The 16,993-nt window shown below is 41.9% G+C and overlaps 1 protein-coding gene across 3 annotated transcripts in view; it reads right to left on the minus strand.

Moving 5' to 3' along the window:
- Positions 1 to 1,587: 1,587 nt before the first annotated feature.
- The window catches only part of FSD1L (fibronectin type III and SPRY domain containing 1 like), a 47,774-nt gene continuing 32,368 nt past the window's right edge, over positions 1,588 to 16,993 (minus strand). For 2 of the 3 annotated variants that reach the window (XM_066614095.1, XM_066614094.1), the window contains 4 exons: positions 11,798 to 11,898; positions 11,347 to 11,598; positions 9,807 to 9,895; positions 1,588 to 5,156 (listed from right to left, as the gene is read on the minus strand). In XM_066614095.1, the coding sequence (XP_066470192.1) occupies positions 5,034 to 5,156; positions 9,807 to 9,895; positions 11,347 to 11,598; positions 11,798 to 11,898 (565 nt within the window). In that variant the 3' untranslated portion in view covers positions 1,588 to 5,033. The remainder of the gene's footprint in view (positions 5,157 to 9,806; positions 9,896 to 11,346; positions 11,599 to 11,797; positions 11,899 to 16,993) is intronic. The other variant, XM_066614096.1, reaches the window with a different exon arrangement.

Here is a 16,993-nt window from a genome sequence, read left to right on the forward strand (position 1 = left end):
GGGGCACCAAACTAGGACTTGCAACTACTTCTTGTTGGCAACCTTCAGTCTCGAAAGACTATGGTATCGTGGTCTGAATGGTGGTTCTGGAACAGCATCTAGTGTGGCTGAAAAGGCCGATTCGGGAGTGACAATCCCTTCCACACTGGGAGCAAGTGCAGTCTTTGCCCAAGTGTCTCTTCAAACATGCCATGCTGCACAGCCTGCCTCCAAGCGGAACGCTCAGGTACTTGCAACACAAACCCAGAAATTCACTACAGACCGGACGATGGGTTGCTCTAGCTTTCTGAGTCTATGGTCACGCGTCACCCTCACTGCTGGTTCAGCGTCCACCTGTGAGCATTCGATGCCCAGTACAGCCAGAACTGCTGTTGGTTCATTGACTATGAACAGGGATATGCCCTTTTATGCGCCTGCGCAGATCAGAAGCAAGCTGGCCATACTTCTGCACATGACACGACTGTGGGGAGAAAGCACAACTGGAGTGAAGTCCCAATAGATCATAGTGGGGGATGAACTTCCATACAACCAACTTTGCAGCTCTCCAAAGCCTTTGGCTCAGAGAAACGGAATTTAGATCTATAGGTATAGGCTTCTCTACCCCACATCCCATAGAGTATGGGTTTAGCCACTGCAGGGCTCTTTTCATAGGAAGCCCAAGCTTGTCTTTTCTGCAAGTTTTGCCAGCTTTTAAACGCTTAGGTAGTCTTATTTAGAAAGATGGTTGGAGGTGGACCCAGCACCTAAAATCCTGCTTCCTTTCCACATATTGACACGACAAAAAGTTACAAAAGTAATTCAAAAACCTAAATACAAATACAAGAACTGTCTAGTTGGAGTATCTATTCATAGTTTAATTGAAACGCATTTTTAGGAATTTAAAATTTTCTATTCAACATCACTGATCGAACAGCATCTTAGCACTTTTGGACAGTATAGGATTTCCTATTCAATGTTAATCAAGGTTAACAATCCTTCAGTTGGGTTTACCAGAGTTATGTTCAGGTGAAGAACTTCCATCCTGGCAGAAATATACAGGTTGGAACACAGTATCTGGGGGAGGGGGGGTCTGTCCCAAAACTCCCACCTAGAGACTGGGATCCAAGTTTAAACAGGGTTAACAAATAAGTGAGAATATCAGGGATCCTACCATTTTGCTACCAAACCACACTACTTCCAACCCATAAAGCTGTTTAAGCACTAAAGGCCCATTTCCAGGTTACCCAGATTCTTTCCTCCTCCAAAATGCAATGCATTTTGGGGGGGAACCTGGGAGAAGGAACCTCCGCATGACCCAGAAGTGAGTCTTACACTTAAGTGTAAGTTTTACACTTAAAAACAGCTTTACAGTCTTGGAAGTGGTGCAGTTTGGCCAAAATTGGTAGGAACCCTGATTTTAATGCTTTTGTTTTAATGCCATTTAAAGTAGGACCTTAAACTAGTTAAGCTAGTATATCTGCTGATATCCTCTAATCTGAAGATACCGAATCTGTGGATACCTGGGTCCCACTATAGTTGCCTCTTTCCACACACCCCCTTTCTCAATTACATACATTACCCTTAGGAAAAAAAAACAGGAAAAAGCAATGGTTTTCAAAAGTTTATTAATACAAAACCCCTGTGAGAAGTTTGAATTAAAGACACAGCAAATAAAAACACTCCATGGGCTCTAAGGCACCCAGTAGTACAGTGTTACTATGGCAGGTAGGACTGTTGTCTTAGGATACTTGACAAGGATAAAGAATGCACTGAATACCTGAGGTACTGGCAATGTGCAGTTTTTCTATTTAAGAAGATCAGTGTATTAATATGCACTCTCATCTCTTAACACCTTATACCATGAGCAGAGCAAAGATATGGCGCCATTTATTTTAAAAGGCACATGTAGAAGTGCTTACCAGGAATGACAACTGAACAGTTAACTTATGGGGAGAGGTGCAGACCCACTGAACAGTACTAAGGAAAATATGGGTTTAGGCTTTGCCTTCAGGTGTTCTCAGTATGCTTCCAGAACACAGTTTAATGCCAAGAATGGAAATTAATGGTTAAAAGAGGCAAGATCAACAAGCACAGCCACCACACAGCCCAGCTGAAATACCATCACACCAAATTGCATAATTTACGTGCCAGGGTCTACCAAATTATAGCTTGCCAGTAGGCAAGTTATTGACTATTCCACACCAGGAAGGGAATCCAATCATAGAAAACAGCACACACAAAAAACCCTTACTGTTCTTTTTAGATATAGGAAATTATCTTTATTCCATAGTCCTCTCACTTAATGCTGAATTCTTAGCCTCTACTTTGTATAGTCTAGCAAAATCCACCTCTAAGATCCCATTCATGGTACTGTGACTTGAGTTTTCAGCTGTTCTTTTTCCATTCTCATGCTCTTCTGGAATCTTTCAGGCAAGAATATTTTGTGTTTAAATTATACTGTTCAGTTTGCTGCTCTGTTCTATACAAGGGTGTGAAGTTTTGCTAGTTATATGTTATATTGGGTGAAAACTGCGTAATTTCTGAAAACTAAATTAGCAATACATATTTCCTGGAAATATACAAACAGAAGTCCTACAAATATAAAAATACTTTAATTTTACAATGGGCAAATTATGTACACGGGACTGGAACACACCACATCTGACTTATCAGGTACTTAGCATGCCTACCTGAAGAGCCAACATTCAAACTGAGTAACCTCAGCACTCATTTACATTAATATTTGCATGCTTGCCACAAACTAAAATTGACTAGGATTGTTAGCAAGTTAGCTTCATAATTAAAGGAAAGACTGGGTAAAGTGCTTAAGGCATTTCTTTGTCACCAAACCCTATGCATTCAACTGATATGGGACTACCCTGTCTGGTGCAACAGGACTAAGCACCTATTACTCAAGGCTATTTCACAATAATGGTTCTCCTCATGAGGATAAAAAGTAACCCACAGCTCTGCATCATTTAATTTATGCTTCTAAAGGAAAGTTGAGATCCTCTAAATATTAGTATTGCATCTGGAATAAAAATAAATTGCAAATCAGCCTAATTATGGAAGATCCTCAAAAAATGTCTGCATAACTAGGTGTATTTTGCATATGTAGCAGTTCAGAAATTCTGCAGTTATTCTGCTTGTTATTCATACTTAGTGGTTTTTAGAAACTGATCTGTTTCAGAAGTGAGGGAAACAGATTAGGTTCTTCATTCCTAAATGCAACTCAAATTTTATCAACAGGATCCAGACTAGTTAGAAGCTCACGTACAATAGTCAAAGCAAAATATCAATAAGATCTTCAGAATATACCATATTTTGTCAGTGATTCACATTTAATCTTCAATGGGCATAACATACCAGATATCAAAACATCTTTATTTTCACAAATCAAATGTGCAAAGGCTAAAAACCTTAAGTGCTGCAAATACAAAGGTATCACTATTAGATATATAGGAGACTTATAGTATGACATACTGGAGTAATTTCTGGGTTCCCTTGGCTGTTTGACTAAAAAAGAGGGCAATTAAGTCATTTGAATGTTGTCAACCTGAGAACCTTTCATAGCATGATTTTCTGTCAGGGAATTTTTGTGTAAAGAACCATACAGGTCATTCCGATCAAGTACTTTACACGTAAAGTTAAACATGCAAGTTGACTTATGATTCTTCTGAAGGCTGCTTTTATCAAAAAGTGACAAAACCCACAAATGTACTTTATAAAAAAGCTGTCTGAGAAACTTCACAGAAGAACATGAAGCAAAGTGAGTCAGCAAATCTAAGCAAAGTAAACAAATACCAAATCATGTGCTGGACAAATGAATAGGAAGCCAATTCAAAGAATCAGGAGGGTTACAAAAGAGTTAATGTAGATTCTTCATACCCTACTTCTATATGTATGTGTCTAACACCACCAAGGAAACACCAGAGTCAGGGAGCCTTTAAAACTGGAATGTTCAATTGAAATTTTATATCCAAAAGGATGAGTTTAAGAGGCTTTACGTAGAAATCATTCAGGGCTTTTACGATTAAAGCTAGCACATAGACCAGGTTATTTGATACATCCAGTATACTGATATTTCATTGGGAACAGTTCTCAGAACTGAATCTTGCAGACTAAGATGTAGAACCATTGTTTAAACTGATGAAAATGGTCACAGGAATTATGACCACAGTAAATGTTACACTTTTATTAAATAAGCACACAATTCCACAAATTAAAGTTCTGTTAATTTAGAAACACCAGATGAATGGTAACATGGACAAGGATTGATTTTAGAAATTAGTTAACCCCTGATTAAGGAAGTGACACCTTGGAGATTTAATATGGATAAAGCAGAAGCACATCAAAAGCTCCTTACTAAATTAATCTGGATAATCAGAAATAATACTTCTCAATAGTTAAATGTAAGTTACATCCTCCATTCCACAAAGCATTCTACATGGTGAATGGACACTGCGTCCAAATAGCAGCTTAAAATGCATTACTTGGGATGATTGTGTGGCTTCTAGAAAGACTAGCCATGATGCCTTATGGTGTAATATCTTGAATCTAAAGGACACTGATCAAAATATTTGCATTTTTCCTCTTTTATATTGAGTTGTGACCATTTAGACTAGCTTTAGAAGGTTTTCATATTTAAAGCTTCAGGGTATAACTCTAGTTCACTTCCTTTTCTACGCAGAAGTTTTAGAAGTCTAGGACTGAGAAAATAATGAAGGCTTTTTAAGACCAAGATCATACTCGTCTTTGCTACATGTCATACTGAAAGGAACAGTCAAGCATCCATAAGACAAGTAGTCAAGTTCAGTCTAGCAGAAGCATATTCCCCTACAACCTCATATCCCTGCTCTCTAAGACAAAGTCAAGTCTATTTTCCTATTACACTGCAGATTCACAGTACATTCCTGCCAATACTTCAGTACAACCCCAAACATTTTGCACTCTTAGTGCTCATCAGGCCTTAGAGGCAGCAGGAACAAGTTAAAGCATTGCTCGCAAGCTCTTCGAGTAATACCTGAAAGAAAAGTTAATTTAAAAGTGAAACATCATTGGGTGACATTGGTTAAGCTACTAGTCGAACCACTCAATCCATTTTCATTCTTCTGCAGTGTTTTCACAGCACTTGGCACCTGAAGTCCCGTTGTCAATGTAAGACCACCACACCAGACCTAGAAAAACATTTGAAGGATGAATCATTAAGACGTTAACCAAGCAAGACATTGGGTGCTTTCATAAGTAGTGATGAACATATCTTTTGGGGTGGCGTGAGTAGCTTCTTAATGCTGTAACATAGGGAAGAGATTCTAAAATTTATATTGCAGACCAAGTAGATTTTGTCATTTGGTAAGAAACAGCATCTTCAGGATCATTTCTGGAAGCTTCTACATTTACAATGAACAGTTACCAACCTAAGCCAGTTGTATCACTGCTAGTTCAAGGACCCCTGAACTTGCATGTTTTTGCAAAGGCAATCTGGAGAAGAGCATTCATATGTCTTGGTTTTTGCAATAAGGTCTTGACCACATGCCCCGTGTGGCAAAGAGTTATAGGTTGCAGTACTGCAACCGAGAACTCTCCCTGTGACCCGAGTTCAATCCCGACAGAAGCTGGGATCTCAGGTAGCCGGCTCGAGGTCAACTGAGCCTTCCATCCTTCCAAGGTAGGTAAAATGAGTACCCACCATGCTGGGGGAAGGTAGTCTACCATGAAAGCATCGCAGAAGCAGCAACACTCCAAGGGTCAGTAATGACTCGGTGTTTGCACAGGGGATATCTCTTTTTCTTCACTATAGTGGCACCAAGCTGATGCATTACCCTGCCTTATGAGATCAGAGAGGCTCCATCTGCCCCAGTGTTTCACCATCTGCTGAAGATATTTTCAACAGGATTTCAGTCAGACTGGAAGTTTAGCTGATCTTTCTCCTTGCTTATTTGTGCATTTATTGTTGGAGGGAGGGTGTGGAATTAATGATACTCCATTTAAAGTTTGATTGGTAGCCATTATGAAAGACAATTTTTTAAAAATTTGTCTTGTAAGGTTCTAGAGCAGGGTTCCCCAAAACATACCCCATATGCCAGATCTGGCACCTATGCTAGCCCCTCCCCCATGTGAACAGGGCTTACTATTCTGCGGGGGAGTCTCATCTTTGCACCCAATCTCCCCCAAACCATGTGCCAGCCATCTGCTTCCACATTCCAGGCACAAAGCCTGCTGGGGCAACAGATTTCCAGTCAGATGCAGATGGCTGGCACAAGGTTGGGGGAGACTGGGCTCAAAGATGAGATACTTCCCCATGGAACAGTAAGCTTCAGTTGTGCCAGAGAAGCTGTTTTCGGTGTGCAGTGGTCTCCAGTTTGGAGACCACTGATCTAGAGAATTATATGAAGGGTTTCTTCACAACATGCATATTTATGTTTCTCTCCCCACCCATACAAAAAAGCCATTAACCCAGCGACAGACCACCCCAGTCCCACACCCGGGGCAAAGGTCCATGATGGCACCCCCCCCTGTGCTGCTGCCACTACCCCCCCCCCCATGCAAAAATCCACCTCCATACTCACCTCACAGAGCCTTACACAACCCATGGCTGCATCAGGGAAGCCTCTTGGAGGTTCCCCAACCGTATAAACCAGGGGTCGGCAACCTTAAACACTCAAAGAGCCATTTGGACCTGTTTTCCAGAGGGGAAAAAAACCTCAGGAGCCACAAAACCCTTTTGACATCTAAAATGAAGATAATACTGCATATATAGTTGTTTTTTTTACCTTTATGCTCTCATAGGTCCCATTTTTATAATGTAGCCTCCTCTTGTAACTTTTAGTTAGTTTTGTCATACATTCTTGTCCTGTGTTTTCAGACGCCTGGTCCTCTATGGTGTTTTGCCTGATTCCAAGGCCATTCTCTGCCTGGAGAATTATGCCCACTTTAAGCAAATTAGCTCCCCTTCTTTCCCCCAACAAATGACCCTGGTTCTGCCCTGCACTCCTGCTGGACCCCACCTCCAGGGTAGCTCGCCTGTTCAACCTGCAGAGGTCCTCTCTCCTGCCAGCAGCCTCCCGCCACTACAGCAGACCCTTGGTCCTCAGCAGGTCTTGGGCACAGCAGCCACACACCAAACTCCAGTGTCTCCAGCAGTCCATTAGTCACAAAGTCAGTCAGAGTATCCAGGGCAGAATCCAAAGTCAATAAGCCAAGTCACAGTCCAAGGTCAGATTCCAAAGTACGAGGTAAGTCAGTCAAATCAGTCAGAGTATCCAAGTCAAAGTCAATAAGGCAAGTCAGTCTCCTCTGCAACCTGCACTCCTTCTCCTACCTACACCCCCCTTCCTGCCTCAGGTGCTCCTTATATCCCTGAGGGCCCTATTGCCTTCAAGTGGCTGCAGCTGTGCAGCACACTCTGCTGGATGCCCAGGCCTTACCCTTAAAGGGGCCATTGCTGACACCGCACCTACCTCCTCACCAGATCTTCCAAGATTCCAATATATATGGCGGTTATGACATCTGCTTATCTTACATGGATACTAAAGAACTCCCCCCACCTTCCAGACGCACCCTGCTGGAAGGAAAAAAGGACACAGACTCCAGAGGTGGGGAAGAGAAGAAGCCAGAGCTGGGGGGGCAGGTGGGGGGGCAGCCACAGGCCAGCTTCTGCCCTGCCTGCCTGCCCTCCCTCACTCAGGCTGCAACCCTCTCCATACTATCCTGGGAGTAAGCCCCATACAATGGGACTTCTGAGCAGACAAGTTGGTTGGAGTTCTCGGGTTGCAGTCCTCTCCACACTTTCCTGGGAGGAAGCCTCACTGACTACTTGTGAGTAGACCTGCATAGGAGGGGGCTGAGGCTGCAGCCCTCCACACCTTCCTGGGAGGAAGCCCCATTGACTACAACGGGGTTTACTTGTGAGTAGACCTGCACAGGAGGAGGCTGAGGCTACAGCCCTCCACACCTTCCTGGGAGTAGCCCAGGGACTACATCGGGGCTTACTCTCGAACAGACCTGCGCAGGCTCCCACTCACCCATCCTTGCACTTGGCCTTGAGCAGGCTCCAAGGCTGCCATCCCAGGCACCCTTTCCTGGGAGTAAGCTTCATCCGCTGTAATTGGGCTTACAACTGAGTAGACACGCATAGGAGCAGGCTCCAAGGCTGCCATCCCAGGCACCCTTTCCTGGGAGTAAGCTTCATCTGCTGTAATGGGGCTTACTACTGAGTAGACACACAGGATGTCTCCTCAGCTGTGGAGGAAAAGCCTCTCCTTGCACTGAGTGGGGACCTGCTCAGGGAAAGGCAGGCTGCAAGGGCTCCCAATGGCTGAGGAGGAGGGCAGCTCAGGATTGGCTGGTGGTCAGCCAGTGAAGGGCCCTAAGCCATTCCAACAGAAAAAGCCAGGAGCCTGCTGGATGCTGATTGGCTGAGCCTGCTGGAGAGTTGGGGAAGGGAAAAACAGGGAGCTTAAGCCAGCAGAGCTGGCAAAATTGGAAAGGGAAACCAATGTGGAGCAGGTGGGGGTGAAGGGAGAGGAGGGCAGTGAGCTCAGGGGGAGGGAAGCAGCCTGTCCTCCCAACACAGGTGGCTCCTGTTACCCCCTTTGCCACTTTCACCGGGAGGAGCCGCAGCAGACAGCTGAAAGAGCCGCATGCAGCTCTAGAGCCGCAGGTTGCCAACCTCTGCTATAAACTATGCTTCCAGGAAACCTGAGGCATAGTTTCTGATCCTGTTGGGAGCCTCAGAGAGACTTCCACGGGGTCCTAGAGGCTTGCACCTTGGGCATTTCCCGCATCTGGCCTAATGGTAGGTCTGCAACTGCACTAGCCAAACCCCACCATTTCAGCTACCTCCTGTTGCCATAACATTAGCTTCTACAAATTTAATTTTTTCAACTACTTTTCTGTGTATTTAAGGCTGGGAGTTTTGACCCTGGATGGCCCTGTTTTGCTCCCCAGCTGATAGGCAAGAGACTATGCCCATATGCAGTATCAAAATGAATAAAGATAAACATGAAGTATCATTCACTAAATCCTAGGTACTTTAAGAATTACAGCCTCAGAACTAAATTAATGATATAGTCTCCCATACTTATCTGCAGGGGTTCCATTCCACAACCCACATGGATACCTGGATGCTCTCCCACCCTTCAGAGGCAAGGAGAGTCCCAATCCCTTGCAGAGGGTCTTCTGAGCCCCTCCGGAGCTTCCCTCGCCCCTCATAACGCCTATTAGAGACATAAAGAGTCACTGTTTTGCCTAAAAACCAGATATGATGTTTTTCCCATTGTAAGAGTCATTCTTTCCCATTCGCGTGGATGCACACGACCTCTGCGGGGCTCAGAAGACCCACCAGAGGCAAGGGGAGCAGAATCCCCTCGCCTCTGGTGGGGGCACATGGGGGCTACAGAACCCAGAACCCCAATCCGCAGATAAATGAAATCCCCTGTAATTACAGATTAAACGATGGTTCCTGAAATACCCCATTTGTTTTACTTTTTAAAATATACCTTACTGTAGATCCTATTCAAGTCTGCTTTTATGAACACAGCACCACAGAACTTTGCAATGCATGCAAAGACAGAGAGCCCTGAAGTTATTCATTTAAATGGCTGTCAGTTTTTCCAGATATATGCAGTTATATATATATGCGCTTAGGAGATAAGCCAGACCAGAGAATAAGTCCCCTGAACATGACTGACATTAGATGCATGTACATTTCTACCCCACATAAGTTTTATAAGTAAATGAATCACTCTTCTAAGTAACATCAACAAATATAGGAAATAGCCCTTGAAGCTGAAAGTATGAAAACAGGTAGTTAGGCTGATACTGACCATGAAACCTGGTAGTAGTGGCTGGGCAAATTTTGTTTTAAAGGTGTACAACAACTGCTTTGAGTTGGCATTATAGAAAGACAACTGACCTGAAAAAAGAAAAACAGTTGAATACTTCCATCTGTTATTTGTTTTCCCATAAATGAAGTTATTCAATGTTTAAATTATGAACAGAAAATGAGATTCAAACCAAGCATAGGGTATCTAAGGGTATCACCCATTCAGGTCATCAACAAGTAAACCTCATTGCCAAAATCAGATGACACAGGAGAAGAGAAACAAGAATGTCAGGATCAGTATGTGAGACTGACTCCTAAGAATTGTTTTCCTGGTTCAATCAAGGTGGTTGCAGTCCAGCTCAACACCCTGCTTCCTGCTAACAGTGGCCACCAGATGGTCTTGAAAGCTTATAAACATGGCATGGATTAAGACTGCTATCCCCACTTCACCCCAGCATCTGGTAAACTATTTATTTATTTATTCGATTTATATTCCGCCTTTCTCCCTGAAGGGTACCCAAGGCGGCTAGGTAAACTAGGTAATACTGCCTAGGTATATTCAGAGATTTCACTTTTCACAGCTATGTAATGGACTACTTTGCAGCAATGAATTCTCCATGTTAATTCTGTGCTACAAACAAAAACATTTTGCCCTAAGCCTTCACTTTCAATGAATTACACTTTATTCAAAGACACTGGGTTCAAATATAAGATTCTCTATTCCATCTCTACATTGTACATAATGGTTTGACACATGTAAATCAACACTGGGTGAGTCAGAACTTTGGTGAGCTACAGTTCACACAAGTTCCAAGATTCCCAATTAGTATTCTGGCTGTATAAAAGGAAAGCCTGTTTTAATTTTAATTCTCCACTATCCATACATGAATCATGGCCCTGTTTAATATCCAGGTCAGTAAAGTTAAGACTTAACCAGCTTTAAAAGCATCACAATAGCCTTTAATCTGCTCTGAATTACAGTTTAGCACATCAAATGGTTTTGCTTTCTTTTCTTGTGATCATGCCAGAACTATTGTTATTCTACTCTTCTGGGCAAATAGTCATTTTTTACCAAATCCCACTGGATGGATTTTATTATGGAATGTATAGCTGATAAGCGCTTATTCACTCTTCACAACTCAAAGGGTGAACATTTTGGTTTCTCAAAATCTTCTCAGCTTCTGAAGGACAAAAATATAGCCTCAGAGTTAAAATCAGGTTTGAAGAGGGAGGTAGCAGATCAAACCTTTTTACTGTGGTGAAAAAAGGTCAGTTAACAGAGAAGGAAAACATCATGGGGAGGACTTTCCATGGCTCTAATTTGTATAGAACACACCACAGCACCATTTGTAGTTTGAACCACCTGTACTTTAAACAAGATTAGGCTGAATATGTACAAACAAGTTAACCTGACAAGCATCTAAAACCATACACATTTTGCTCTGAAAAGACAGCATGCAAATTAACCTAAAGTAAGAGTTTCCAAAATCTAGACACAGATTCGTTTTAGATTCTCAGTGATAGTTCTGAATAATCATTACCTCCATCAAAGTCGCAATAGACTCCTATCCTGTCTGGAACCACGACATCTAATGCTTTCGCTTTATTATTGTGTTTGGCTGCAAATGTAGTCTGGAGCCAATTATTGACATGTACACACCAGCTTGTGTTAGTCTTTCCCAGCTGATCAAATTTCCCCAAATTTTTGTATGTTACTCCCACACTGTAGGATTTACAGTCCTTCTGAGCTTTGACTTCCCAGTAGTGCTGTCCACTTTCAATAGTAGTATCTCCTGTTTAAACAACAAAAAACTTTTAACACTCAGAATAACTTTTGATTGTCCATATATCTCACATACAGATTGTGTATCAATATAAGGACATATGCCATAAGACACATGCTACAGAAGACATATGCCAGTGGAAATCCCTAATCTTTCTACTACAGTGTTGAACTGCATGATTAAAATATTAAGCCTTACAAAACCTTACCCAGTACTGTGTATGACTCTCCAGTAAATCTATCTCTGCTGCCCCTCATCAATGGCGAGCGAGAAGTAACTGATGACCGCTTTGGAGATGGAGTGCCACTTCTATAAAAGGACAAAAAAATTGTATTGCACACAAGTAATTGCCATTAAGTGTGAATACAGATAGAATGGCAAGTAATAAGCTGCAAACAAGCACTTATGGTAATACTTATGGCTCTCATGCAGTTAGAAAGGCCAGCTTAGCCTGCCATGCTGAAAATCTCTAAATGCTCAATACACTCATGCACAGAAAAGGCTGCCAGGATAGTAAATAAGCCATAATGAACCAAAACCAGAAGGAGAACAGGGCAAGCTAGTATTACTAAGGCAGGAGGGACATAGGTGCAGGATAGGCAAGAATATCAAGTGTAGTTCTGATTTTTTTTTTTAATAAGCCCTCCAAATAAGGTATTTTTGCTAGGAATAATTCTGATCCAATTAAGGATGAATGCCTGAAATCAGACATGCCAATATTCTATCAGCAACTTTTATTGCAGTACTGGTGCAGTCTTTAGCTTTCAGCATAACATTGACAGAAGTCAATATGTTCCATCCTAAAGTAGTTAGTCCAAAGATTTGAGGTGTTTAAGTGATGGATTTGTTGTAAACCATCAATTCATAAGTACTAAAAATACAGGCCATAGCCTATTACATATAACAGTATTCAATTATATTTTACTGTGATCAGAATGAAGTCCTACTGTAGAACCTGAAATATTTAACACTGAAATGTATTTTGACTAAATAAAACATGAACTAAATAAAAAGTTACTTACCAAAAGATAAAAGGAATAAGTGAAAGCATGTAAAGACAGTAGAGCCAAGAAATTAAAGCATATATTTAGGGAAAAAAGAAAGCACACACACCTCATAGCATTTGATCCTGCTTCAAGTATTTCAATTGCTATGAAGCTTGAAGCTTCTACCATAAGAAATCAGCCTTACGTTTGCTGCCAGGTTATGTAGAAAAGTAGCATGGCCATTAAAACAGACTGCATTTGGTACAAGGAAAAGCACTCAGATTTTTCCCCCCTACATCTAGTTATCATCAACCCAAATGCTCACATGCTATTTTTTCAGGTAAGTGCTACAAGATCCCTTCACCCAGAGGACAGCCTTTGTACTCCAATAGCCTTTACTAGTACACATGCACACAGTAGATTTTATAATATTTGGTACATCTGAAGCTTCTGGTCACCTACATGAATGAATATAGGCCAAGTTCTCTATACTGAATTATAAACACATCACCGTGGGGTTTGAAAAGGCACTGTGGCAAAACCACTGCCATTTGTTTTTTATACGTTCATGCAGTGCCATTTGGAATAACGATTCAGTTCTTTAGACAGCTTACATTCTCCAAGAGGAAAAAGTACAAAAAGCAGGAAAAAGTGCACCAGGAAGGCCCATTTGACTACTGAGATCTAAACTGAGGCAGAAGGCAGCAGAACAAGGCATTGCAGTAGACATGTGGCTAGCCCTGGATCATTCTTCCCTTCAGTAACATTTAGTGGTATAAATGCACCACCGTATGGTGAGTTTCCTCACCCTGCTTTGTTGGTGAAAAAGTTTCAGTTGAAAATATGCAATATGCTAATATCATGAATATTATTGGAAGTTACTGGGAGAAAGGAAATATGGGGCTGTGGGCAGCTACTTTACATTAATTTAATGCCGAAACTATCAGAGAGAAGGGCAGGTGAAGGATGAGCAGCTTCTGTTTAAACTGCCTCTACAAGAAGATTTATTTTTAGTTCTGTGTCAGACTGCTCCATATAATGCAGACTAGGAAATGGCAAATTAGGCCCACAGCCACACTGTTAGAAGGCATGGTCCACTACATACCCTGACATCCACAGCTACCTACAGTTGAATTACTGATTCACTGCCCTGAGTGGGTCACAACTCATTTACAGAGCCGCAGGATGAGATGCCCAACATAGATATGGAATGTGTCCGGAAACATCCTTCAAGGAACTCTGCGCTCAGCTCTGAGGAGATTATAAGTACTGGCGGCGTCCACCTAACGACCCTCCACAAACTATGATGTCACCTCGGAAAATTGGCTCTCCTAGCAGCAACACAAGCTCCCAGTCAATAGATCTATCGCTGTACCTAGACATTGATGAGGACAAATTAACCAGGGAGGCCCTAGAGGTATTTAGATTTCTTCCCGGATGGGAACAATTAAGGATGGTCAAGAAAGTGGAGATGGTATGGCAAGAACTAACAGACATTGTATTGACCCCCTACTGCTCTGCATCATTTAAGAGCTTACCTCCTTCACAAGACCATCCAACTTCTCTTCCAGATGTGGCCCCCCCTCAGAGGCAATCCCTCCAGGCAGAGATTCATCAGGAGCCCCCAGCTGGAGAAAGTTTGTCCTCCTCTCAAGGATTATCATCTGTCAACGTGGCTCAGATCCCTGAGCCTATGGAATTGCCTTTGAATAATCTGGACTCACCATCTACAGAGTCCACTGTCAGTGGCCCTTGCCAACCAATTGTAGTGTTGGAGAAAGCAGTGGAAGAGACATGTAATTCATTTCCACCAACTAAACAACAGTATTTGCTAATCTAGAAGAAGCTACAGCACAATTACCACAGCTCTCATCAGAGAATATTCAATCTAGCCAATTGGTGCAGATATCTTCTACACCTGACTGCACTCAACTTCTCCCAGTAACTGAAATAGCTCCAGAAGGCGCAATTCTGCTGAACAACCTGGATGCCAAGTCAAGACTGTCTGAGGACACTACCCCTGAATTAGGGACACAACATCCTCTTATAAGAAATCAGAGGGATCCAGATACTCAAATCCCCTCAACTTCAACTTCATCAGATTGACTTTCACCCAACCACTCCCAGAGCATTCCACGGGGCCAGCTGAAAATCTAATCTTGGAATATCACTGGTTGGTTTCCAAAAACTCGTGGAAAAGAGCTAGATACTGTTTTAAATGTTTTTATCTGTTTGTATTAATGTTTTTTAAATTCTATTGTTTTTTAATATGTTGTTAGCCGCCCTGGGTCCCGTTAGGGAGAAGGGCGGGATAAAAATAAAGTTTTATTATTATTATTATTAAGAGACCAAGATATTATTTTACTGCAGAAAACTTGGGCAATCAGACCTATTGAGTTTGAAGGGTTTCTTTCTATATCTTTACCCGCACGGAAGAATGTAGTAAAAGGCTGCCCAGTTGGAGGCCTTGCCATATTAGTGAAACCTGCTTTCAAACATGAGTTGTTACTTATGGCTGATGTATTTTGAAAAATACAAGTGATCAAGTTGAAGCTAATGCCCCAAAGCATAATGATAATATATATATGCCTCCTTTAAAAGATAAATCTGCAACTGAAAAGCAATGGGCATATCTTAGTGGTATAATCAATGACCTGACTGGTAAATTTCCCTCTTACAAGATTCTAAATCGCAGGAGATTTCAACTCCAGGGTGGGGCATAATTCTGACATCTTTCATCAACGTTGGGATTTATCTCCTGACACAATACTGCCAGAGACCTGTCTATTTGAAAGGCAATAGAAAGACAGATCAATCAATGCCGCGGGGCTTCTTCTAGCTAAATTTTGTATTACTTATGGGCTAAATGGCTTAGACACATTGGGGGATAATGGAGAATTCACTTACATCTCACCTAGAGGTGCAAGTGTTATTGATTATATCTTGGTTCCTCCTCAACTCCTTCCCCAGATAGCAAACTTTTGTGTTTGAACTCTAAGATTGATCAGATCTGCTTATCTCTGAAAACTGCCATTCGCAGCATTTATAAAAAATTTAGAGACACTAACATTAGAACACTTTTACACCAATATTTCAAGCTGACTGCCCACCTGAAGGAAGCTGTCAGAGTTTCAATCCATTGTATTGCAGAAGCAAGATAGTCACTACTAATCAACGCTGTTAGATCAAAAAATGCTAAGAGTTTTTGGCAAACTCTATATCAGGTTGTTTTCATAAAGAGTCAATTGGCATTACCACAATCCCTTGCTAAACTGTGCGAATCGCACTTTAAATCAATTTTTTTTAATGAATCCAAATCAACCTCTGTTGTTCAGACATCCATCCCGCCAGACCTCCCAGACTGGCCTGCTGTCTCAATGGATGAGGTCATTTCAATTATTAACCAGCTAAAACAGGGTAAAGCAGCTGGCCCAGATGCAATTCCCTCAGACATCTATAAAGCAGCGCCAGACTGGTGGGCACCAATTATCGCGGAACTATTCACAAGAATCAATAAATTTGGAGTAATTCCAGAATCCTGGACCAGATCAATCTTGGTCCCTATTTGGTCCCTTGGTCTTAACAAAGTTTGACATGCATTGCCCCAAACTGGGATTGGTGGACTTCCCTTTACTTTTATATGCCGACGACATGGCTCTGATCTCTGATCATACAAAAATAGGCTTACGAAGACTGGTCAAAGCCTGCATTGCACTTTGCAGTTAAATTATGAAAAGTCTAAAATTGTGGTATTTGGGAACTCATGGAAACCATAATCTTGGCTTTTCAGTGAAAAATACAGCAGGTCAAGGAATTCCAATACCTCGGTCTTCGGTTTCATTACAAGCATTCCTGGTCCTCTCATCGGTCGATTGCAATTAATTCGTCCAAACCAGTGGTTCAAGCCATAACTTGCTTTTTCTTCTCTTGGGGCAACCGGTTTGTACCAGCTGCTTTACAAACTTGCAATGCCAAAGTCATACCGCAAATTTTATACGGCATCCCAGTATGGATGCCGGCATTAAATAACACAACTGAAAGGGTTCAATCTAATTTCTTTACAAAATTTTCGGCTTACCGCATTGCGTTCCCTATGCAGCACTCTGCCTGGAATCAGGTCAACATAGACTAGAGTTACATGCATGGTCCAGCTTTTTAAAATACTGGGCCAAAGTCTATTTCAGGGCTGATCACGATTTGTTGCTAAAGGGGCTGTTGACTGATTCAACGTTAACTCCTTGCCTAGTACTATTTTATAAAAAATTCAACAGATGGGCCTTGAGGCCGATCTACAAGGTGCCCCCTCTCCTGAGGTTATCACCAGGCTTTTGACAACCAGACTATATAATATATAAAGTCAAGAGATTCTAGGCGCAGCATGAAAAAAAAATGTTCCCCTTTGAATTTTCAACTCAAAA

Source organism: Tiliqua scincoides, chromosome 2 (assembly GCF_035046505.1).
Source record: "Tiliqua scincoides isolate rTilSci1 chromosome 2, rTilSci1.hap2, whole genome shotgun sequence".
Taxonomy (NCBI): domain Eukaryota; kingdom Metazoa; phylum Chordata; class Lepidosauria; order Squamata; family Scincidae; genus Tiliqua; species Tiliqua scincoides.